This window comes from Epinephelus fuscoguttatus, linkage group LG15 (genome assembly GCF_011397635.1).
Source record: "Epinephelus fuscoguttatus linkage group LG15, E.fuscoguttatus.final_Chr_v1".
NCBI classification, from domain to species: Eukaryota; Metazoa; Chordata; class Actinopteri; order Perciformes; family Serranidae; genus Epinephelus; species Epinephelus fuscoguttatus.
Genome location: NC_064766.1, coordinates 4,417,801 through 4,443,498, shown reverse-complemented (window position 1 = coordinate 4,443,498; position 25,698 = coordinate 4,417,801). Strand labels below are relative to the sequence as shown.

Sequence of the window (25,698 nt, the reverse complement as noted above, 5' to 3'; positions counted from 1 at the left end):
ATTTTTCTCTAGTTCCACCTGATCATGACAAGGAGATTCAAGGAGACAAAGATCTGTGACAGGTAACTGTGCAGTGACTGCTCCACTACAGTGTGTCAGCCCTGGATAGTCAAATGTTTTCTTTAAATCCTTTAAAGAGGCAACAGATAGGATTCGGGGTTTTTTTTAGCTTGGCGCCATCTAGCGTCAGCAGTGTTGTTTGCACTGTCGCTAAGACCAAATTGACCGTGGGGATCAGAGATAATCAATAAAATGTAGGCTGTAAAGCCAGCAGTATACCTCTATGTATATGTAGAATGAGAAGGTGTGTGGACACTATACTAAATAAATGAGTAAAGAGACCGAGCAACAATTATCAGATTTATCTGAAGAAAAAAACAAATAGTAATGCAAACAATTATACCAGAATGCACAGTACCAGTACAAACAGCTCACAGTAAATTATACCAATATGCACAGTATCAGTACAACCAACAGACACGTAAGGGATAATGTATAGTGAGCCGGTGACTGTTGAAAAATAACTCCCGACAGGGGAATGGAACCCTGACGCACAGCAGAGTTATTTTTTCAACAGTCACCGGTTCACTATACATTATCCCGCTTAGAACATGGCTTACTACTAAAAGATTCAAATGTTATGGTGCGTTCCAGGCAGGCTTTTGAACTCGTAAGTCACGACTTCAAGTCACGAGTTACAACTCTGTAATGTTCCAGGAAAGTTACGGCAAACTGCCAGTTACTTCCTGTTTAACATTGAACATGGCGAACCGTTTGTTTGTGCTTCCCCATTATTGCTATCTCCAAGGTGCCTGCTCCTTGCTCATTTGAGTGACGGCACATAAGGTCACTGTCCGAGGGCTGCCGTAGAATGGCAACGAGGATGTCAGCCGACCAACACCCGTTACCTGGTCCCTGGTTGCGGCGATTTGCGATGCTGGCCAGCCAGGAATGAACTAGCAGCCAGTACAGTTTAGTCCTCTCTCGTCTAGCTAACATTTAGCCGTGTTTCTTCCATTAGAAAGAAAGCTAGCTGGACTTCAGTTTTGAAGCCTCTTTGGTCACGGAGCTCCCGCCATGTCTCGAACACCACTGACTGAGGTTTACTCTTGTTTTTCCTCTTCTTTTATCACTCTCATTTTTGCTCTTCTTTGCCTCCTCAGACAGAGGAGCTCGTTTTCTTTTGGGAGGCTGTTTTCCACTTGTCTCCAAACTTTGTCCGTCTGCCATTGTGCTCCTGACTCAACTATCTCATGCCCTGGCCAGTTCCTCATAAGGACCAGCTCCAGTCCCTGATTGGCTGACTGACCAGTTTGGCAATACATGACGCATTTCCTGCTGTAAAGCAGATATTTTCCGCGAAAATTTGTCCCCGGTAGCAGAAGCTTATTGCAAAGATTGCAAAGCCATTAAATAACCTATGTAAATGCTGATAGTCTGATTTTACTGTGTATACAACCCTGTGCAACCCACATTATTTTCATAATGATATATATAGGCAAAAATGCTGTCTGTTGCTTCTTTAAGTTGTCAAGAAGACCTTGTTTTTGTTTCAAGTGTAATGTATGATCTATTTTTAAGGTGGTGTACATGTCTGTCCATCCATCCATCCATACTTCCATTTTCATCCGGGGCCAGGTCTTGGGGGCAGCTGGCTGAGCAAAGTACTCCAGATGTCCCTCTCCCCAGCAATGCTTTCACACTCCTCTTGGGGGACCCAAAGGTATTCTCAGGCCAGATGAGATATATAATTCCTCTAGCGAGTTCTGGGTTTGCTCCAGGACCTCCTACCACTTCGACATCCAGAGAGCCTCTAACGGGAGACGAACCACCTCAATTGGTCCCTTTTAACACAAAGGAGCAGCAGCTCAACTCCGAGCTTCCTCTGGATGTCTAAGCTACACACCGTATCTCTAAAACTGAGCCTAGCCCCCCTACCTATGACCATAGGTAAGGGTTGGGATTTAGATGGACCAGTAAATTAAAAGATCTGCCTTCCAATAAGCTCCCTCTTCATCATGACAGGCAGTGTCTGCATCACTGCTAATGCCACACCAAACCACCTATCCATCTCATGTTCTCACATTACCCTCACTGATGAATAAAACCCCAAGAAAACCCCTAGAACTCCTCTGCTCCCAACCTGGAAGTGGCAATCCAGCAGAAAACCATGGCCTCAGTCTTGGAGGTACTGACTCTCCTTGCGACCGCTTTACACTTGGCTGCAAACAGCCCCAGTGCCTGCTGCAAACAGCCCCAGTGCCTGCTGCAAACTGCCCCAGTGCCTGCTGGAGGTGACATGTGATGAAGCCAACAGAACTGCATCATCTGCAAGGAACAGAGATGTAATTCTGAGATCCCCAAACAGGACCCCTTCCTCTTCCCAACTGTGCCCTGAGATCTTGTCCATGAATATCACAGGATTGGTAACAAGGGACAACCCTGGCGGAGGCCAACACAGACTGAAAACATGTTTGACTTTTTGCTGATTATGTGGACGCAGCTCATATCAACAACCTAGTACTCCTAAGGGCTAAGGGACAGGGTCATAAGCTTCCTCCAAGCCTGAAAAAGTCAGAGAAACACCGGTCCACTGTTCCACGGCCAGGATGGCATCCACATTGGTCTTGAATCTGAAGGTGTGCAAGTTAAGATGAAATTAACTTCATAATCCTCTGAATTCTGACTACTTGTTTTTTGTTTTTTTTTCTTTTACAGTGGCACAGGTCTGCAAGCAGGAAAACTCAGCTTTCTCACTTCAGTCGACTGAATTTACCATCAACACTGACTAGACATCCACAAAAAAGGTGACGAATTTTCCCTTTAATTCCAGGCTAAAATGACTGCAACAGAGATAGAATGTTTGCATAAGTACACTGTGCTCTTGCACAATATTAAAAAAAAAACCTCCAAACACTTCCCCGAAGAGCAGTTCAGAGGATGAGAAATTGTAGTATGTGGAAGAAGTGCAAAACAGCTGGTTAGAAATTATACAGATTTGAACAGCTACAGTTTCCTTTGCACTTCCTGTGCCATATTTCAGTTCTTTCTTCCTGTTCAACTGAAACTACAAGACTGAGGGTAAATTGGTTGGCCTGTATTGCCAAGTAACTGAAAAAAAAAGGCAAATGTTGTTCAAAGGGCAATGAACCTGTCAAGTTGCAGTAGAAAGGCAAACACAGTTTATTCACAGACATTCCAAAATATAGACCATTTCAAACATGACAACATACATTCTAAATGGGTCCTTTTGTATTACCTGTTGCAAAGTTTGTTAATGCAGTGGCTGTGACAGGAGGGGAACAGGGATAGGTGTAGATCACAGTATCATAGGTGTAGTTGAGAGTATCGTAGGTGTAGATTAGAGTATTGTAAATGTAGATTAGAGTTTATTAGGCATAGAGCAGAGTACTGTAGATGTTGATTAGAGTATCACAGGTGTAGATTAGAGTATTGTAGATGTAGATTAGAGTATCATATGTGTAGATTAGAGTATTGTAGAAGTAGATTAGAGTATTGTAAATGTAGATTAGAGTTTATTAGGCATAGAGTATTGTAGATGTTGATTAGAGTATCATATGTGTAGATTAGAGTATTGTAAATGTAGATTAGAGTTTATTAGGCATAGAGTAGAGTATTGTAGATGTAGATTAGAGTATTATAGATGTAGATGTAGGTGTAGATTAGGGTATAGTACAGGGGTGTCCAAACTTTTTTTGCTAAGGGCCCACTTAGTAAAGGTGATGTGAATAGCCTCACTTCTTCTGTATTAAAGTTAGAAAAGTCAATCAAAAGTTAGTCAAATATGCTTTATTGTTGAATATGCTTAAAGAAAAAAAACAGCCTACTTCACAGCTTTCCATTGATGGATTTTCATTTATTTATTGAAAAAAAAGGGGGGGGGGTGCACATAATTACTCCAGTGAGTATAAGCTGTGCTGAGTATTTTAATCGGCCGCGGCACTGACAATCCAGCTGCGGTGGCTGATCTGGCGCCACTCATGCCAAAAATTGGGCCAAATGTCACTTGACCACGGAGCAACTGAATCTGCCTCACAGTAAGGAAAGTTGCGATCAGCTGATTTTGTGTAGTGTGTGCACTGTGCACAGCGATGTTTACTCCTTCGTGTGTTAAGAAGAAACATGCGTAGACAAGAAAGTCAGTGTCACTTCTCATTGATGTTACGCATTATTGATATTTGTCGCACCTGCATACCTGCATACCAGTTAAGTGCACCCCTGCTTAGTAACACATGAATACTGTGTAATATATTTTCAGCTCACCTAAAATGGGAACGGTATTGCACTCAGTGGGAGCAGTGATGCTGCACTTTGGACTGAAGGATGGCTGGCAAGTCAAGAGTAAACTTGGTGGTTGAGATGCAAAGGACATCACAAAGATGGCTGTTGGCCATATGCTTCTCAGTCTGCTTGTGTTCAGCATTAACAGAGAAAATGTTTGCTCACATGCTGAGCCGAACAGACTTGCCACTTTTGCATGGCGTCTCATCAAAGGAAACTTTTCCTGTTCCAAGCTCTGATAGAAGTCGGGGAGTGAGAGATACTGATGTTGATTCTTCAGCGAATCATCACACTGCATTATGATGAGTTCTTATTGCAGATTCTCTTCACCCATGGTAAATTTTTTCTTTGATTGCCCTTTTTTGGTGGAGGAGCTGCCTTGTTCAACAGTAGCTTGCCCTAGTGTTAAAACTAAGAAGTACAATACAGTCATGCACAAGTTTCACGAGTGGGCCATACTCCATTATATTTCTAGAATTTCCTGCGGGCCAATTTAAAATGGACTGCGGGCCGTAGTTTGGACACCCCTGGTATAGTAGATGTAGATTAGAGTATCATAGGCGTAGATTAGAGTATTGTAGATGTAGATTAGACCAGCTCATTACTATGCACAAATGTACTGTATTTATTCAGGTGCCATCAGACACCTCTCCACAGGGGCCACTTAGCAAGTGCGCAAGCCTGGAGGAGTGCCTTTCTTTTGCTGAAGGACCTGCTCCACAAAATGTCTGTGCGTGGCACTGTTTTCAGTTGATGCTGCACAGAAGCCACACAACTCTCATCTTTTTGAAGCATATTTATGGATGGGGCTGCTTTAAGCGACGGGTTGTCCGCAAGGCGTCCCCACAGTTTATGAATCATATCCACCCCTCGCTCCTTCACAGCTCCACACTCTCATCCAAATATGGTCACTTCCTGGTGACCAAAACCAGGATGGCAAAATGCTGAACTTGAGGCTTCCAGATGAGAGTACCAATGGGTGACGTCACGGTAGCTACGTCCATTATTTATACAGTCTATGGCTGAGACAGACCCAAGTCATCACTGCTGCTGCAATGTTGCATTTTTTTTTCAATTTCCAAATATCTTAGTGTTGTTATCACTTGATTACTAGCTTTATATTGTTATTGCATTGAGTAGGAGATGTGAACACATCTTTAATGAGATCGACCACAAGCACCTTTACCATCTACTCTGTAGCATTCATTTACTCACTGTCATTCAGTGTTTGGAGAATATTTCTACATCTTTGGCTTTTCACCATTTTGTCATCTGCTTAAGAAACTCTTAAGTCGCTTAAAAGTCCTCTTTCTTACTCCTAACAGTTTTTCATCTTAGGAGCTCTCTTAAGGGCGAAGACGCTTTGTGAATAACTTTTATCTTGAATCTAGTCTTCACTGCAAGGGGAAATTCTTAGAAAAAACATTATCATTTTGTTAATCATTTTTCTTAGAATTTTGTCACAAGTAGTAACTCTGTACTAAGAAGCTTTGTATATACGGCTCCATGTCGTTTTTAGGGCAAGTGTTAGAAACAGCATCCATAATAAGAATGTTTTGTATGTAAAGCTGGCCAAACATCATCTTTGACATTAGTAACCTCTGTAGTAGAGATGGAAATAACAAATCGCTTTGCAGATTTGAAGGTTTGCTCAGTTCAGTTCAAAAATTCAGTCATTGACTGTGTGGTTCATTCAACTAAGCAGCCATATCATCAGCATGTATAGTACATTAGTAAGCAAACACATCATCAATTCAAATGCACTTCACTGTGGGCAACAGTAAGTGCATTACTGTTCATACGGCCAAACATTTGGTGCCGATTCTTACTCCAGGTCAGTAGTATATTCAGACTGTTGCTAGTCCTGTCACGTTCAGTTCAGTAGAAAACTAGCCCACAAGCACTGTACATAAAGTAAAAGCTCAGCAACCCGTTAAAACTTTTAACAAGCTCTTTTTTTTGTGGATTAAAAACTACACTGTTCTTCTTGTCGGCATGAGGGTCAGTACTGTCTGTATTTTCATTCTAAAGTGGCCATTTCCTAACGCTGAGGACGGCTATGAGCTGAAACGCATCCGTTCGACTGCTGCTGTTCAATCCACTATATTAAAAAGTATTATATATATATACTTATTAGTGAGCGATGTCGGGTTTTTCTGCTTTGCTGTAATTTTATGGACTGGCACCCAATTACACTTTGAGACTTTTGAGTGAGCACGCCGAGTTTGCTGAAGACTTATCTCCGTACACAACAGTACTAGCCAGCCGGCCCTGACCACCCCAAGATGGCGGCGACATTGACGCACAGTAGCCACAGGAATGAGTCATCTATGATTATATACATCTATGGTCCAAACAACACAAACTACACGGTTCACTTGTCTGCACAAACTCGGCAACCAACCTCATGCTCTTACTTTCTCTCTTGCTCGCTCTCGGACATCTCTGATCTGACACACCTGAACCAATCAGCGACCAGTATTACTCTCATTTACACACACTACTTCCTCTTGTTACCAGGAACTCTTCACAATAAAACATTTCAAAATAAAACACATGTATAACTTCACAGCTGCATGTTTTTTTATAAACTTATTTATTACACTTTACTCTTTTTAATCTTTAATTAAATAACTTTTTAACCCTTTTAAACATATTTGTGATGTAATTTTTAACTTTATTTATTACTATGTAAAGTGTTTGTTTCTCAACCAAGGTACACATATTCATTCACCTTCATTTTAACATTAGTTCATAACACTGTATGGAATTTATTTTACCTGGTTACACGGAGAAGAAAAGCCTTCACATGTCCAGTTTTGATTTAAACAAATGACAAATCATCTGTGGTCCCATGAATCCCAACATCCCTTAAGTTTAAATGACTTGGTGTTATGTTGTGAAGATTAAGTGTTCCCCATAAGTTTTTGAGTGTATTTAGATTCATAAAATGTACCCATATTCATGTGTATTACTACAGACATTCCTGTAATCTTATGTAGCAACGTCTGCTGTGACAGCAAATAGGCCCACTGTATTCACTCATGTCCACGATGACCTGACAATGCTTTACTGTCCAGGGGATGTGCCATGTTTTTTCCCCCCTGATAATGCTATAGTGTGATAATGTGATTGTGCTGCTGATCAGTACTGGAATGACTCATGACAATAATGACTAAATGATGCTTTAGCCTGCTGTTCAGGGGACAGGGGTGTTGAAAAAATATTATTATGGGCAGCCACCATTTCTGTATATATCATGAATCTCATTGAAGACGACAAGGTCCTGTTTTGTTCATATTCTCAATAGATGGAAGGAAAACATAAAAACTCTTGTTAAAAAGAAGGAGAATATCAACACATTCTCATGCCAACCTCTTCACATATTGACATTTGGTCATGGACTTTTCTACATCAAGATATTATGTGCAAGGTACCCTGGGTGCCTTGGTTGTTGACGTTCTGGGACACAACTTCAGCCTGTTACATGCATTGTCTGTTTTCAAAATACACTTTCGTTTTCATAGGAAATGTACAGTTTGCATGCAGTCACAAAATTGACATTATAGTAAAATGTATTGTACACACTGTATACAAAGATACAGTCTGTGGTTCTGTAAATTGTATTTGTTAATTGGAAAATTTTAAGATTTGGGGTTTCATGTTTAATTTTCACATAAATTTACAACATACCCATATACCATCAAACAAAAGTTTGGCACTACACTTTATTAAAAAAAAACAGAAATTTAATTGGGAACCAAGTCAAATGACCACCTGTGGGTCCCACTGAAAACCTATCAGCATAAAACTTGATTTGATCTGATTGATACATTTTCATCCTGAGACTAAAACTAGAAGCCACTTCCGTTGGCAAGCAGCAACAGCTGATCTGCATACACACATCCTCTCTGGTGGCTTCAGTTCTAAGAAGAAACTAAACCACGAAACCTGTTATTTTGTGTGGGTGGTTGAGGTTTTTTTATTGTTCAGCTGTATGGCTACAAATTGCTAAGGTGTAGCGATCAAAATGTCAAATGCATTCATCAAACTTTTTCTTCACATAGATAACACAGTTCCCAGCAGACGCTCCCCTGCTCACACTGAGAAGTGAAGGGAAATGTGTTTCTGCTAAGTCAGCCTATTCATTGTGTAACAATAAGCAGAAATAGAACTTTTGACACCCTAAGTGCTACGTCATAGGCAACTAGACTTGCTTGAGTTTCTTGAAGATGTTTTCACCTCTCACCCAAGTGGCTTCTTCAGTTCAGAGCTGAGAAAGCCTCTTGGATTCTAAAACAAGTTACTGAGGAGGCCGCCACATTAGCTTGAGATGAAAGCTAAACAAACAGAGGATGTGAAATGATTTGATTTCAGCACCCCACACATAACTATAGCTGCTGTTCTCTAATGTAGCCATCAAGTTGTAAAAAGGCTTTAACCCATACTTTATTTAAATACTCGAACAATAGTGTTTTCAGAGAAGATGCTTTTGTACAGCTCGTCTATTGCTAGTTTGCATTTACGTAATTACCAGCAGCAACAGTGTCACAATGGCCTTTTTTTTTTTCACCTCGTGACTGTGTGTGTCATCATGTTGAAATGCAGACACTTACTGTGGCGGGAAGCAGGGGAGGAGCCACAGGCTCCCTGCTTTACATCCCTGGATCTAAAGACTTAACAGGTGTGTAGTTGAGATCACACTGAAGGCAGGATTCAAAGATTGGTTGGGTGTGGTCCGTGCAAAGGCACCAGAGGTAAGGGGTTGGGAAGTAGGGACAGGGGCCTCTGGCTCATCACTTTATGCCCTTGGCCAACACTGGTTTTAAGGGCCCTAACACACCAATCTGGTCAATGTCGGGCCATCAGTGAGCATCTGTTGCCAAAGTTTTTGTTGGGTGTCCCGCGCCCATGGCACTGGATAGCCCGTTTAATTTTTTTTTAATTTGGCCAATTCAGCATGTTAAATCAGCGGTGGAGACGGTAAAACCTTTTGGTGAGCGCATGGTAAATATCATTTGTTCTTTTAACACAGCATTGTGTTATCAATGTGCTAACTGGCTAAGTGGCACCTTGAATCTGTCCTGTTTGTCTTCTGGTTTGTGTTTTTTAGTGAGAAATACATGTGGAGAATTATTTCCTCTCACACAGGTGTACAAAAGATGCCAGTTGGCCATGTGCTGGGATCTTTGCAGTCTGTTCAAGTGCAAATTTTTGGCTGAGACACAGGTGACGTGAGGCAACGCTGCACTTGGCCTTTATCATTGCTGGTTCTTCCATGTTGGTTCGGTGTGTTTGGGCCATTACGTCCTGTAAAGTCCTGTGTTTAAATCACTATTGTTTTGCTTTGACTGTCTTGTGCAATATATTTCCTTCATGAAACCAAACACAAAACACTCGGAGCATGCTTTTCCTGTACCTTCCCTCACTAAGACAAACCTGCTTTTATTTAAAAAAAATGAGCTCATAGGATAGTCAGAGTCAGATGTTATATTCTGTGGATTTTTGTTGTGTGGAACAAAAAAGGATCATGTTTTTTATGTGGGTGAGGTGACGACATTTCCTTTAAATACATCTGCAAAGGAAGCAGGAAGCTGTGGTAAATTAAGGCAGCAAAACTGCAGGACTTTGTCATGCTATATGCAAGGCAATTTGTTTGAAAAATGAATTGATGGATGACGAGAGGGTATTTTATATATTAGAAGGCAAAATACTCCTTGATACATGTTCAACACTGTTGCTCTTGCAGGTCTGGACCTGTGGCACATCATACTTCGAAAGAAATTCATTATAAAAGAAAAGAGAAGCATTAACACAACAGTTAGTGCAAAAACATGGCTGCACCACATTATTTATCAAAACCAAACCTGGAGACAACACAACAATCCGGGGCAGTCTGTTAGCAGCTCAGTAACAATCACAGAGCTGAGTAACTGTCTCTCCAACATGACACTGGAGTTGAGGATTTGCCATTTGGTAAATATACCTCTATATTATTACAGTTGATCAGATCTCTAGTCATCAGCGGTAAGAGCAGGATGGCTTCCACTTTGATTGTTCTCAATTATACATGGAGCTGGTCAGTGCCAGTGGCCTGTGTCCAGCCCCTCCACTGTATCTTGGGTTTGTGCTGCAGCTGGTGGAGGTGGATTCAGCAGGTCGATGATCTGTCCTTCCTTGAGCTTCAGAACTGCCTGCTTCAGACTCCACCTGCAGGGAGCGACAAACGCAGGTCAGGACTCGTGCATACAAAGTAGACAAACGAATGACTATGATTCACAATAGCAACAGGTAAATAAAAAGTAGGACCTCCATTTTAATCCAGTGGATGCAGAGATATTAATGCAAGAATATGCGGACTGTGCACATTTATCTAATTGGAAAAAGAGAGAGAGAGTCAGAGCAGGGAAAAGGTTGATAAATTAACATAAAGTTTTATTCAGTGTTATTCATTAATTCATCATTAGGTCATAGTTTACATTACATTTTAAATATATTTGTACAGCTTTAATCTGACAGGGACAAAACACAGGAGCCAGAAACTGAAGATGACAAATTTAGTCCAAGATTTAAAATATACATTTTTACATCAGAGACAGAGATTATTTTCAGCTCACAATCTGATACAGTAATAATGTGTTTGGTGATTTGCATTTGAAAAGGCATGGAGGTTAAAATACAGCAGATTTCAAATTTAAGTCATCTGTTTGAATTTTTGGCTCAACAATGTTCAGTGGCTTTATTTCAGCTACTTTAACAAATGTTGTAAATTTAAATTCAGCCACTGAAATTCTGTTAAAACCCGTTCAGACTGTACGCAGTCTACTTTAAAAAAAACTCAGTTTTATTCTGCAGCTGCACCACGATCCTGCTCATTATAAATATTAAGATATAATTTCCAATATTATAGAAATTATTTTCCATTAATGCAACCAATAAACATTATGAGTTCAATGGTGTTCATTATGTCTTTAGTTTTTGATAATGAGTTAAGTTGTTCTTTTATCTCAGACATGTAAGGATGTTAGGCCTACATACCTTGACATGTTTCTGCGGAAACTTCCACCTTCCTCACAAGTGTCACTTGGTGGTGGTGGTTGTGACGGGTCTGATCTGTCAATCAGCTGATATTAGGGAGGCGTGACCGTCCTGTCAGTTTTGACAGGAGTTTTGACAGGACGATCACACCACCTGCTGACCGTCTGCCGCCTCTACAGGATACTGCTCCAGGTGTGGGAGAGCATGTATGTCTCCTCGTCCCTGTTCATCGTCCCTGGGCCCCGCTTCCTTATGTCAATAGCCTCCCTGATCCGGCGTATTTGTTGTCGTTGGTGTGTATGACTCTGGCCTTGTCCCAGTCCATAGGATAGTTTTCTCTTTTGCAGCGATCTGTTATGGCTGATTTGTAGGTTTCTTGTTGTGCCTTTTCTTTTATTGATCATTTGTCTTGTTTTCGTCTCCTTCTCACATTCCTTTTGATGTTCTTTTTTACGTGTGCTGAAGCTCCTCCCTGTCTCCCCGATGTATCTTTTATTGAATGATTGGCATGTTATCTCGTATATGGCGTTGCATTTATTGTTTTGTGTGTTTATGTTATGTTTCCTCATCGTTCTTTGAATGCGTTCAGTGACCCCACGGTAGCGTCACCACTCCTCTGTATTCTGTTTTGTTTGTGTGCTTTGTGTGACAGGACGGTCACGCCTCCCTAATATCAGCTGATTGACAGATCAGCTGATAAAGACACGTCACAACCACCACCAAGTGACACTTCTGAGGAAGGCAGAAATTTCCGCTCAAACATGTCAAGGTATGTAACATCCTAACACGTCTGAAATAAAAGAACAACTAAAGTCATTAAACATTATGAGTGATACAGATAAGTAATCATGCATAGGCCTGCCGATTTTTACAATTTAAACCCAGAATTTTGTTTTTCAAATAATTTTATTTCTATGATTGATACTGAGATAACACATTATATGCAATAAACATTTTGGTAAAAGTGCCCTAACAAACTGACAGCTGCTTTGTGTAAAGAGTCACAGTGTTACCTATTTAAAAAAAGAACAACCACTCACAAAAAGATGGACATGCAGAGGTTTTATTCTGAGTAGGGGGTGACTCAGTCTCAGAACTTATCGGCTATCATCTGATGATGATAAAGCATACATATGCAGATATCTGTGTGAGATTAGAGGTAACATAATGTGTGATACTTCAATGTTTATGTGTTTAATGAAAAAATTGCTGTTCAAAAAAATGACTGACAGTGCATAAAAGCATTAACTTTAGATGGTCCTGAGTAACAAACTGATATCCAACCAGGATTTAGATTTTTAAATCCAGTAAACCACTGCTAATTAATGCATTTTGATACGCAGTTTGATACGGACTGAATGAAATAAACAGTGTGTCTGATTCTGTAAGATGGAGAAGACAGAGAGAAACTCAGGGTTTGTTTAAGAATACCTGCCACCAAACAGGTTAACCACAGTAACTGACTTAGAGTTTAAGTTACCTTTCTTTCTCTCTCTCTTTCTGAAATGGAAAACCCAAAGTTTCCCTCATCTTAGGGTTAACTAGCTCAGGGCCCTGGTGTTAATTGCCAGTGACACATGAATAAAAACTAGAATTACCACCCCGTGGTTGTGTGCCTCCGCAGTTTCTCTTACAGTTAACATCTATGTCAGTGAGAACATGGATACTTCGCACCCATTGTCCCCCGACAGCACAGAAGATCTATACAATCAGCACAGTTTCAAGGTGGACACCCAAGATAAGTATCACCAATCAAGTATCTGACCAAATGTCTCCCCTTCTGTTCCTGAGATATGATGTTGAGTAATGGCTAGAAAAGCGTTTTTGCACAACATCATGATGTCACAGTGAAGCTGACCTTTGATCTTCTGAATATAAAATGTCATCACTTATTTTATCCTATTAGACATTTGTGTGAAGTGTTGTCATAATTAGCATATGAATTCTTGAGTTATGGCCAAAAACATGTTTTGTGTGGTCACACTGACCTTGACCTTTGACCACAAAATTCTAATCAGTTTATTCTTCGGTCAAAGTGGACATTTGTGCCAAACTTGAAGAAGTTCCCTCAAGGTATTCTTAAGATATCGCATACACAAGAATGAGACAGATGAGGTCACAGTGACCTTGACTTTTGACCAACAAAAACTCAGTTCATCGGTGAGTCCAAGTGGACATTTGTGCCAAATTTAAAGAAAATCCCTTGAGGTGTTCTTGAGATACGGGCCTCTAGTTTCGCAGACCGGGTGAGGCGGAGGCGCAGCGCACCTGCGCTTCGCCAACTGGGTGTGGCCAGGAGGATTTTGCAAGTTTGGCACACCGTGCGCCTGGCGCAGCTACTCCTCTTTCCCACCTCCGTCCCTCCTACCTGCACAAGACGGAAAGAGGGAGGAGAGAAGGCGTGGAGCGGGTTTTACACACATCACACCAATCAAATGAGCCCCTCTCCTCGCCCTTGAATGCGCCATGCGAAGGCGTAATGACAGTTTACTCAATTCACCATGGCAGAAGAGAGCAGCAGCGTCAGACGGCCAAACTTCTCCCAGGAGGAAACTGATGTTTTGGTCCGGGAGGTCCAAGCTCGCAGTGTCCGAATATATGGAACTGCGAGCAGACCTCCACGGGCTGATGATGCAAAGGTAGCCTGGGAGGACGTCACCACAATTGTAAATCAATGTTGCGTTTCTCTCATGTGCGCGTGCGCTCTCTCTTTCTCTCTCACAGTCTCACTCTGTTTCTTTTCTTTTGACTTTTCTAAGATGACAGATGCTGAATATATACTCCCTATCTGATGCTGTGGCTGTTTGTGGTTGGCTGAGAGGGATGTGATTAGTTTGCAGGCTGTGTTAATCAAATCAGGTTGGGTTTCCATTACGCGTGCCAAACGTGCCAAACGGTGCCAGTCCCCTTTGATCTGACATCAGATGTGACGGGACAGTCGATATAGAGATACATTTATGTGCTGATTGCAGATAGTTGCATTGAATAGAGGTTTTTATGGGGGGTATTTATTGCATTGTTAATGTGCCTGATATTCTGGAAACCTGCCTGTGAGGTTTTGGTGACGTGTGCGCACTGTCCGCCGGTCAGTCAAACTTCGGCTTACACCGGCTGCGCTCCGCCTGCGCTGACAGTAGACCTGGTTACAGCTGGCGAGCTTTTAGCGCACCTTCGGTGAAGCCTTTTGGCTCGAAACTGTCACTGCGCCAAGCTGGATCTGTCGACACCTCCCCCTGCTGCGCTGCCACACCCATCTCAGTGCACCTCGGTCTGCCAAACTACCAAACTGAGCGCGCCTCAGGTTGCGCTGCTCGAAACTAGCTCTGTGCGGGGTTCGCCACCCTGCGCTGCGCCGGGAAACTAGAGCCCATTGTGTTCACAAGGATAGGAAGGATGGATGGATGGACGTACGGACGGAAAATCCAAAAATATAATGCCTCCGGCCACGGCTATTGCCAGTGCAATGGTGCTGCAGATTCACTATCACTAAGCAGCCGTGGAAAACAGATACTATTAGAATCACTTAGATTTATTCATGGATCACTGCAGACTGATTCACTGATGTTTCGCAATAAATATTTATGTCATACTCCATCGGCTGATCAGAGAGCATTTCATTAAAGCTGTTTATTTACATTGTTCAATGTTAACACAATACTATGTCACAATACATTAAAGAAATGTAATAAATTCCCTCAAGCTGTTCTTGAGATACTGCATTTAAGAGAATGAGATGGCCACAAGGTCCCATCAAAATCAATTCATAATCTAACTTATTATCAGTTCATTCTTGAATCGAAGTGAATGTGCAAAATTTGAAGAAATTCCCTCATGGTGTTCTTGAGATTTTATGTTCACAAGAATGAGACAAAAGGTCACAGTGACCTTGACCTTTGCCCTATGACCACTGAAATCTATTCATCCTTGAGTCCACAAGAATATTTGTGCCAAATATGAAGAAATTCCCTTGAGGTGTTCTCAAGATATCGCATTCACAACCATGGGACAGTCGGACATCCGTATACTGTATATACGGATGGACAACCTGAAAACATAATGCCTTCGGCCACAGCTACCATCATTTACATTGAACTGAGAATAGAACAGACTGTACTCACCTGTTGGTATCAGTGTCTCTGACTGAAGAAGTATAGAGATAACCTCCAGTTAGTGACCCGGTCACAGGGATCTTTATCTGCAACACAATGTACATTCAAATTCATCTGCATAAGTGTAAACAGATATTAGAGCTTTTCACAACATGACTGTGCTACAGCTGTCCATCACTTGAATCCCACACCAGCCTCATGTTTGACTGATAAATATCTTTATTAATCCCCAGAATGGAAACTGGTTTGGTCGCCCATGCACACACCCAGTCCAACAGCTGACCATGGACAACATATGAAATACATACTGTCACAACAGCAGCAACACCAACAGATATACTGAAAGGACATCACTGTAGCTCAGGTGCCTGCCTAGACATTAAATTCAACAACAATTATAGTGACTGCACGGTGGTGGGTTGGGGCAGGGCATTTTGAGGAGGAAGAAGATGGAACAAGAGGAGGAAGATGAAAAAAGGAAGAGAGGGAAGACAAATGAGATATACAGGAGGGTCCATCAGCAGAACTGCTCCGACCATGACAATGTAAAACATCTTAAATTTAAAAATTGACATTTTGACATGTCACAGTAAGAACAAAACAGGTGTAAATAATGAAATTAATGATGGCTGAATTCCATTTAGCTGCTTTGATTTCAGGATCCTTGTATCCTGCATGTTTGCTTACTGTCAACCTCACTGGAGCACTTAAACAGAGCCATCTTTAGTATTATTAGTGATACCTGTGCTTTTCCTACCGTGACAAGTCAAAAGGTCTGCTGTGAGAAAGGCCTATGCCTGAGGAGGCATTGGCATATTCTGCATCCCCTACGACTTGAACTTACAACATTGGAAACCAAGGGTAAGTCATGATCTTGTTGTTGTCATGCAAGTGTCCTGATGACCCCGAGTTCCAAAGTCCCATCAGTCTGAAAAACTGGACCAAAAGTCCATTTCTCTGACAGCATGATATCCCAGAAACAAACACCTATTGCTCTGAAGTCCTGTTTCTCCAAGCAGCATTTGAGCCAGTGATCCAGGTTGTTTTTGTCGACCCTTCGCGGCATTTCCCAGCAGCATTTGAGCCACCGAATTCGTGTGATTTCCACCAACCCATCCCTGCTTTTACAGTAACTTTTGAGCCACCAAATGCGGGTGTTTTAAAAGAATACTTCACAGACAAAATTACCATTTGTATATCACCTTGAAATTCAAGAGAAAAACTTTGTTTTTCTTGCATGCCAGAAATGGGCTTTGGGTCCAATGGGGTTTTTCTTGAACTATCGGGGCTTTGGAATTTAGGGCTATCACAACAATGGGCAGCACCTATCTTGTTGAGCCTCCTGCCAAGTAAGATACCCTAGATTGGCTTCACACTATGACTTCAGTAATTACCAAGGTTGCATGTAAAGGAAGATTTCAAATCAATGCAAAAAAATCAATTTACAAGACAAAATTCTAAGACGTCTCATTTATTTTTACAAAGACTGGTTGCTTTATGAGTGACAAATTGATGTTCTAAGATGGTATTATTTCTATTGACTGTTATAGTTCACATGAGGATAAAGTTCAAAATATTGTCAAAAAATCAGCTTTTGAAGATACAAGACTGGAATTTACCAGTTTGGTTTATTTTCATGCCTGGGTGTCCAAGTCCTAACAAGAGAGGTTTCTTAGGCCAAACATCATAACCCATGTTCTTGTGCCGCAACTTGGAAGTTTAGGACAAATCCAAGGACAAAATAGCCATACAAACATTGGCACAGCGATGCACAGGTGACCGAGTTGCCAGCAAGAACATGGCTACTGTTTTGTTGGAACAGTCTGGTGACACAGAACTCAGAGGAACAAATTTTGATGACTAATTGAAACATAGTACCTGTGCAGTGCGTTGATCTATGCGGTTGTTTCTGTCAGTCAGATGGATGTTGTGGACTTTTAATGGCGGGGCCCCCAGGCTTTCCATGGCAACTGAACATGCTTCCAACTTCTGCAGAGCCAGTCTGTGATAGTCTGACTCAACAAATTTCTCTAATTGGATATTAGACAAAAAGGTTGAAAAACAGTGAGGAGGGTTTTAAAATAATAAGTGAGAGTGCTGAAAACAGTTTAAATTTTAAAGTGTTACTACTGACAGGCAGCTCAAAGAGAACGAGATGAATGAAGGTAAACTGTCAGTTCAGTGGTTGAATACTGGCGACTTTTTAAGCAATTTCTCTGTGGCTGACAACTTTTCAGTGTTGTAATAAAATCATGAGGGTCCATGATCTCGATGATTCAGGGTGGTCATTAAACTCAGTCCTCGCTGTCTTACGTCAGTGTTTTTCTCGTCCTGAGAAAGTGAACATGTTTAATATTATCGGAAGTTTTTAGTCTTGGCTGATACTGAAGTTCAATGACGTTCATTGTCAACAACCAATAGCCGCGCTCTCTCCAACACCAAACAGGAAGCAGCAAACCAGGTAGACAGTAAACACGGAGGGGACTCCAGGAAGGCACAAGAACGTGAAAAAGTCTTGATTCTCCTGTTCTGTGGAAAAGGAGGAGAAATTGGTGGAGCTGTGGAATAAGAGTCAGTGTTTAATTCAGTGTGTATCTGATCCACTAACCAGCACTTATTTTAATGAGAAATCTTCATTTTTTAAAGTTTACCTCTCAATCCCACACCTCCTCCCACTAAAACAGCACAGCTAAACCAACAGAGCAAAGACATCAAGAGTGTAAAGAGTTGAGGCAAAAAATTACAGAATGTAAAGTTTGAATGCAAATAAAGGCTTCTGTTTTGGATTTATATTGATGGCAAACTAACTAGAATACTGTCGACATGTGACGCTTTTTATCTTGTGTTTCTAGAGTTACATGCGAACATGTAAGGAATTGTTATTATGTCAAATTTCCTATCGGGAGTTTGGTGTAATATTTTCCACCAGAAGCAGGATGGGAAATTATCTCAAAAGGAATCTACAGTAGTTGTAGTCTTGTTAACAGTGACCCTGCAAGATCCCCAGTCTTTGTAAAATCTTATAGTGTGTAAAGACAAACTCACACATCGTCTTCAGATGTGAGGGTATCGGGTTCTGAGAAGCCACATTACCACAAGTCAATTGTGTTGATGTGCCCTGACATCCTGTTTACAAACAACTAAAAATTTCCAAGAAGCACAAAAAAAAGCACACACACACACACACACCTTTACTTAAATATTTCAATGCTGTAGAGATGGTCTTTTTTTTTTTTTTTTTTATAAAACTAGGCTGTCTGTGCGGCAGAAAGATGCAAATGCTTTTGAAGTTGGTGCTACATGACCAAAGAAAACAGGGAAAAGGGCTGTTGCATTCACTTTTGCTCAAGAGGTAGTAACCCTACAACTATCAGAATGCAATGCACCACACAGGACCAATAAATGCTCCCACTGGTGCAATGTGAGCTAGTCTGTTCTGACACAGGAAACAATATGTTGGCCAGCTGAGGACAGCAATTTGACCAAAGCTCAAATTGCAGTGAAACGTTAAGCTGAAATATATTTCTGAAAACATCTGAGGTGGGAAACAGACAACGCAGTAACAGAATCTTGGTTTATTTTTGATCACCACAGCTTAGTTTTACTGTTCATTTCAGTTTTTTCAGCCTCCATTTTTACAATACAGGAAACAGTATGGTGCCCACCTCCTGTTCACAAATCAAGTGGCAACCTCCAAGGCTGAAAAATGAAGCCAACACAGAAGTGCCAAAAACTGCAGTTCCTCAAACGGCCACTTGAGGCTGGCTCAAGGAGCCAATCCCCACAGACCCCCATGTTAAAATGCCCAACTTCACAGCAAAAATTAACATGTTTACAGCCTGGACAAATCCTAGTTTTCCATCCTCGCTGCTCAGCTTCTGCTCCTAAGTCTGCATACCTAAGCTTTTTTCTTTCATAGGCTTCTTCCACTGAGTCTTCCCAAGGAACTGTCAGCTCAATGAAATAAACTATCCGTTGACTCACTGACCACAACACTATGTCAGGCCTCTGATTGGTACAAACTATTTCCTGGGTAACAACAAGCTTTTCCCCTAAATCTACTTGCATTTCCCAATCACAAGCACCTTCTAGGCAGCCACACCATTGCCTCCTTACTAACTTATCCCTTCTGTATTTCTCTCCCTCAAGGACAAACTGAATTGCTAAACTCCTATTCTTAAAACCTTCTGAATTTACCTGTCTTCGTTTCCCTTAGATGCCTGCAGCTAAACTTTTCAACACCTGGTTATGTCGCTATGTATATCGGCCTTGTGACAAGGTAACTTTATATCTTAATGACAAATCAAAATGGTACCCCTTTACTTGAGGTCAAAGAATTTATTCATTACACTGTCATAATGGTGTCACGACCAGTGTTGGGGTAGTTACTCAAAAAAAGTAATGCATTACACATTACTAGTTACTTTTTTTTAAGAAAGTAATGCCTTACTTTACTTAATTACTCACTGCTGAAAGTGATTAGTTACACTATTAGTTACATTACTTTTGGATTACTCCATCACTTTTGGATTACTCCATCACATCACCTGAGATGCACCATAACTTCATTGCCAATTAACAATATAAAGTTAAACCTTACACATGCCCAGATCAGCACAAATCCTTATTCTAATATGGAGGACATACACAATATCTCTCTTTTATGCTCTTTAATACAAAAAAGCTGACAGCAAAGTTGTGAAAATCAGCCCAAACAGCACTTAACAGAAAAATGTGTCAAGAACAAGGCTACAGTACTAGCAGTATGCAAAATGTCTCAAAATAAAATTATGATTAAAACTTTCATTGGAAACTTTTATCATCATTAAATGTCTATTTATATTTTGAGGCCATGAGATAAGCATCGTCAAACTGAATGTCTTTACAATACAACAACATAACTTAAGAGTTTGTCCTTCCAACCATCTAATGCAAACAGGAATTAGTTCAAAATAATATCAATAAATAAAATAGGATCATCATATCAGACAATGATGAGACTTCAAAGGAAAACAACGTTGCATATGAAATGTAATTTGAACTGTGCATTTAACAGGCCAAACACACTCAACTCACTGTAGCTCACTCAACAAACTAGGGCTTTACAGTACATTTTTCCATCTTACTGGACATGCTTATCAAAGAAGTGGTTATACCCCATGAGGAGGAGTCTCTCAAACTGTTTGTCAAACAACCTGTTCCTCCTCCAAGTCAGCCCAAGACTGCCCAGGCTAAAGAGCCTCTCCACCGGTGCACTAGAGGGTGTTGCTGTGTTGAATTTCATACATATAGTCTTTATTGTGGGGAAACGGTTCAGAATCTCTATCTCTGACCCAGACTTCAAATAGTCAATGACTGCTGGAGGGGGGGGTCTGTGGCGTACGTACATCCTGCTCATCATGGGGGGAAGCACAGCATTCAGTGGTCAGCAGTGACCTTTAAGCATCTCTCCTCTTCTTTCAGCCACCAGACTTTAAACTTTGGCAGTGTGACAGCTGCAAGGAGAGCATCTTTGCTGTCCAACACCGACCCAAATCATGTCTTGATGGCCTGTGAATGCAATATAGAACGATTTGATGAGCTTGGCTATGTACTGTGTGATTTGCGCTACATAGCTCAGCGGGAAGCATCATGAGAATTAATGAGGTACTGTAACATATCTGCGGTTTCACTACAAAAACATAATAATAGATGAAAATAAATTTAAAAAATAAAACAATTTATTTGGGTTTCAGATTTAAAATTATAAAACAGACCTACCTGTATTATGGCATTAGGCAGACCCGCTGTCATCTGGGAGAGCCCGTTTTGCAGTGCCAGTGTCTCTGACATCAAAATCTCCAGCATTGGCAGGAGACTGCCAAAGTTGACAGGTACTCTAAGCTCTCAAATGTTTTCTTTAGCTCAGTTTCCATCTTCACATAACACTGGTCCAGGTAGCTTGCAAAAGTTTTCCTGTCTGATGGCGGCCGTCCGCTCCTCGTTACCTGTATTTTGCTCAGTATGTTTCGGAAAGACGGCAATTCCACTGTTGAAACAGGCAACATTTCCTCCACGATATATGCTGCTACAAGTCTACTTATCTCTGCTTTTGTCGATACCTTTTGTTGAAAATCAAGCCTTGGCTGCTTGGTTGGTGTGGGCTTATCTTCAGCGTCACAGGGTCTTTAGCTACTAGCTTTATGTTAGCATGTTGCCTTTGCAGGTGCTTGGAAATATTTGATGTCGTGTTCACAGCGGTGGAGAATTGTTTTTGGCCTGGGCAGAGTTTACACTTAACCGTCACATTATCGTACTTTCGCGCAACAAATTCGAAGTAGTGTGTGTATCTCCACCCCTCAAAAGACGTCTTAAGCGGTGCTGCCATTTTTGCTCCGTCTCCTAATCCATGAAATCCAGCCAGTGTCACAGTCAGGTCAGGTGAGTGAGGTCAGACAAGTGTTGCGTAAGCACACATGAAAGGGGACGTTTGTTTTGTTTTTCTGTCCTCCTGTTATGCAGATAGTTGAAGAATTTAAACTAATGCAAGTAACAACATCATTTTTTGATTAGTAACTGTTATGCAATTACTGAAGTTATCAACAGTAACGCGTTACATTACTGCATTACAGACAAATGTAATCTGATTACAGTAACGCGTTACTTTGTAACACGATACCCCCAACACTGGTCATGACAGCCAGTTTTGTGTCATATCCTGCCTGACATCTATCTGACCGAGTTAGAATCCGTCTGTAACCTTGGACTTCTAATTATAATAATCATTATGTCACCTTGTCATAAACACAAAAAGAGGTGCATTTTTTTGTTAATGTCAAGTTGTTATGACAAAGACACCCTCTGGTAATGTCATCCTAGTTAATGTCAAGTTGTCATAATAAGGACATCCTAAACAAATTTAATGTCAAAAGTAGCTGTAAGCAAAACGCATTGCTCTACTCTATTAAATCTTGATCCTCTTTCAAAGTCCTGTCTTGTGTGCGGTGCGTAACCACAACATATGTGGGTTTTTTTCTTTACATAGTTGCAAATTTAATGTCAAGTTGTCATGACAAAGACAACTTCTAGTAATGTCACTTTGATTAATGTCAAGTTGTCATAATCAAGACAACCCAAACAATGTCAACTTCATTACAAAAACCGAATGACACTTAATGACAGCAGTCATAAACGTTTATGACATGTACATAATGTTTATGACAAGTTCATGACAGTGTCATGTCATAGTTATGACACTGTCATGTCACCCTTACGCAGATACCTTCAAGTAAAGTGTTATCCATTATTTTAAGGTCCAGAGTTTTGCATATTTAAAGACAGGCTGCCTGAGTGACAGGCTGTCTGTGAGGTGTCACCACAGTCTTTAAGTCAGATCCATTATTTATTTCTTTGGTATTGTTTTTAAATTCATATTTTGGGTATTAATGGTTTTACATGCCCTTTTTAATCCTGCACTTTGAACTGACGCACTGATGACACTTTACCTTTTTATTGTTACTATGTTATTGTGTCCTGACCTGTTTGTCTGTTTTGTGTGGGCTTGTGTGTATGAAGCCAAATCATCACTTAAACTGTGAACCAAATCTACCTTCGGGTACAAATAAAGTTACTTTACCTTACCTTACCCTTACCTTACCCCTAACTCCTCCACAGCTCCACCCTCTCATCCAAATATGCTCACTTCTGGCTCCACAAATCAAGATGGCACTAACACACCCAGGTAATGCGATTGGGAGTCTAATTACTCTTGCATGTATACAGTCAATCAGACCCAAACTGGTCAAGGCACTCTGCACATGCTCCACAGCTTCCGCCCCTTCCAGTCCAATAGCATTAAATGCTTAACAGAATAAGGAGTTGGTAACAACATCACAAAAGCTACATCCAGAGCCGAAATGTACAGAGCTGTGAAGTTGTCCACCATGGCATGTTTGCCAATACTAACAAGCTGAAAGGGCATATCACCACCTATTGTAGCAGAGCCGGACATACTTCGGTCAATAAATTGATTCCCCTCGCTTGCTTGTACACTGGGACAAGGACAGTAATCCAATTAAATGGCCTAGTCAAGCTATAACAGTTAACACTTAACTGTGCATGTAAACGTACTATATGTCACAAACACTCCTATTACAGCCAAACAGTATGCTGAAGGGTGAAAAACACACAATATACAGGAACATAATCTTGTGTATCATATATTATATTTTAGCACCACTGCCTAGTTTTACTGTTTGATTTGAGTTTGGTCTTAGTTTGAGAGCGAGAGAAGCCCCTTTTGCACAGCCTCTTCAAGGCGGGAATTGTGCGCACTGTTCTTCTGTTCACACTGTGCCCTTGTTTAAGGGCACCTTGGCAGTGCCCAGGAGGTGAACTGGCACTTCTCCAGCTACCAGTCCACGCTCCATATTTGGTCCGGGCGGGGCCTTGAACCGGCGATCCTCCGGTTCCCAAGCCAAGTATTATGGACTGAGCTACTGCCGCCAATCACAGAATGAGGGGACAGAGTTGTCTCACCTTTAAGCCAATAATGTCAATTCCACATCTGTATAAAGGGGACAGCCAGAAAGACAAGATGGTGTGATGTTTTGATGGCGTGTTATGCATGCGACCCACCACTGGTAGATTCAATAGGCAGCCAGCAGCAGTTAGCAGCCAGAAGAACAGCTGCTGAAAATGTCCACAAACTGGGGAGACAATGAGGTCCAGGAGCGCCTTACCCTTCCAGCAGAGGACAAGATCAGCCACCATATAACAGGGATAGGAAATGATTGTTACTGCCATGGTACACTATTGTTGTTGTATATAAAGCACTGCTTACGCAAATATTATGCATCACTCTAGAAGCTGACACTGTTGCGTTACATGTCACACCTGACATGCCTCATTTGTTTCCGTGATGCTGGCATGCTGTCTAAAATCACACTCTGGAGTGGTACGATGCTGCTGTTGTTTGTTTCTGTGTAAAAAAATAAAGTTGGCAAAAAGAAGGGACTTTGTAGCAGCTATGTAGCGCCATCTCTGTGTAAAATGCTGTAAAAAGGGAGTGTTATGATACAAAGTTAGCAGAAAGTTGAAAGTTTTAAAGCACACACACACACACACACACACACACACACAAAGCACATTTGTACTCACTCTGCATCAGATAGTACATGGTGCCAATCCCAGCTCCAGTCAGCACGGTGGTGAAGATGGTGAGCTGCTGCAGCTGACTGGTGGAAACCCTCATCTTTGCTTCCTTCCCTGTAAGACTTCATAGACACTGGTCTGGTCAGTTTACTGGGAATAATGCATCAGACACTCGAATAATGTGTGAAAATGAATATGAATGAATTAAAATGAAAATGAATCATACATTTTTTTTTTAAAAAAAATAAAAAAATTAATAAATAAAACAAAATAAAATAAACAAACGAATGAATAAATAAACTGTGTGAAATGCAAGAAAGTTAAGAGCTGCTTTAAGAATAAATTATTATTATCATTATTTTTTCATTTTTGTTTAAACACACACACACACACACACACACACACACACACACACACGGATAGATAGATAGATAGATAGATAGATAGATAGATAGATAGTTTCCGGTTTTATCATCATCCTGCTCCACAGTTTATTACGATGCAGCATACCATTGCCGAATGAAACCCTAATCATCCTCCTTTTTCTTTAACAGATAATAACACTGGATATTTAAGTGATATATTATTAACCGCAGAACTGGAAATGTCCGCGGTTTTCATTTGGGAAATCTGGTCACCTTAACCTAACATGCACAATGTCACTCAGGCTGACAGTTTTAAGTTGTCAGCTCCGCTCTGTGCAGTCACACTCAGTTTGTGTGTGTGCAGCTGAAGCTGGACGACCTCAGCCTTTCTCTCTAGCCCCGGTGTCTCTGGCGTAACCTGCGTTTACAATACGGTATGTTGCTCCTTATTTGAAAAAATATGAAAACATTCTCACCTTGTGTAACAGCAGCAGAACGGCTCTGCTCCATTTACATCCGTAAACGTCACAAAGATTGCCGCCAATCGGATGTGGGTGCGCTCAATTAATCCACGGGCTTCTGCCGCTGCTGTTCCAGCAGGCAGCGTCTGCAGGAATAGCCTATTGAGATTATAATGATCTGTCTTTTACAATGTACAACTCTTTCAAAACTTTAATATCATATTAACACAAAAAGTCACATCACACATACAGGGAACAATCCATCCGTTTAAAGAAGAAAAAATACATAAA

The 25,698-nt window shown here is 41.0% G+C and overlaps 1 protein-coding gene across 3 annotated transcripts; it reads right to left on the bottom strand.

Annotated features, from left to right (window-relative positions):
- Positions 1–6,964: 6,964 nt before the first annotated feature.
- Positions 6,965–25,487, bottom strand: LOC125902840 (cytochrome c oxidase assembly factor 1 homolog). Of its 3 annotated transcripts, XR_007451188.1 has the most exons (6): positions 25,423–25,456; positions 24,588–24,695; positions 17,328–17,479; positions 15,459–15,535; positions 10,612–10,675; positions 10,379–10,512 (listed from the first exon to the last, which is right to left on the bottom strand). XR_007451188.1 is itself a non-coding variant. In XM_049599476.1 (5 exons), exons 2-5 carry the CDS (start codon positions 24,679–24,681, stop codon positions 10,383–10,385), a joined length of 453 nt encoding a protein of 150 aa, XP_049455433.1. In that variant the 5' UTR covers positions 24,682–24,703; positions 25,423–25,487; the 3' UTR covers positions 6,965–10,382. The 3 variants fall into 3 exon arrangements, 2 of the variants coding, with proteins under 2 accessions (XP_049455433.1, XP_049455432.1); XM_049599476.1 differs by lacking the exon at positions 10,612–10,675 and having other exon boundaries at positions 6,965–10,512; positions 24,588–24,703; positions 25,423–25,487; XM_049599475.1 differs by lacking the exon at positions 10,612–10,675 and having other exon boundaries at positions 6,965–10,512.
- Between the last annotated feature and the right edge of the window lie 211 nt (positions 25,488–25,698).

What these genes read in the sequence shown, in the direction of transcription:
- LOC125902840 (XM_049599475.1), bottom strand. Translation starts at nt 25,456, where the DNA reads ATGGAGCAGAGCCGTTCTGCTGCTGTTACACAAG. An exon ending in CATGTACTATCTGATGCAGA is followed by an intron (nt 17,480 to 24,587) that starts GTGAGTACAAAT and finishes ATATCCAATTAG; the next exon opens with AGAAATTTGTTGAGTCAGAC. An exon ending in AGAGACACTGATACCAACAG is followed by an intron (nt 10,513 to 15,458) that starts GTGAGTACAGTC and finishes CGCTCCCTGCAG; the next exon opens with GTGGAGTCTGAAGCAGGCAG.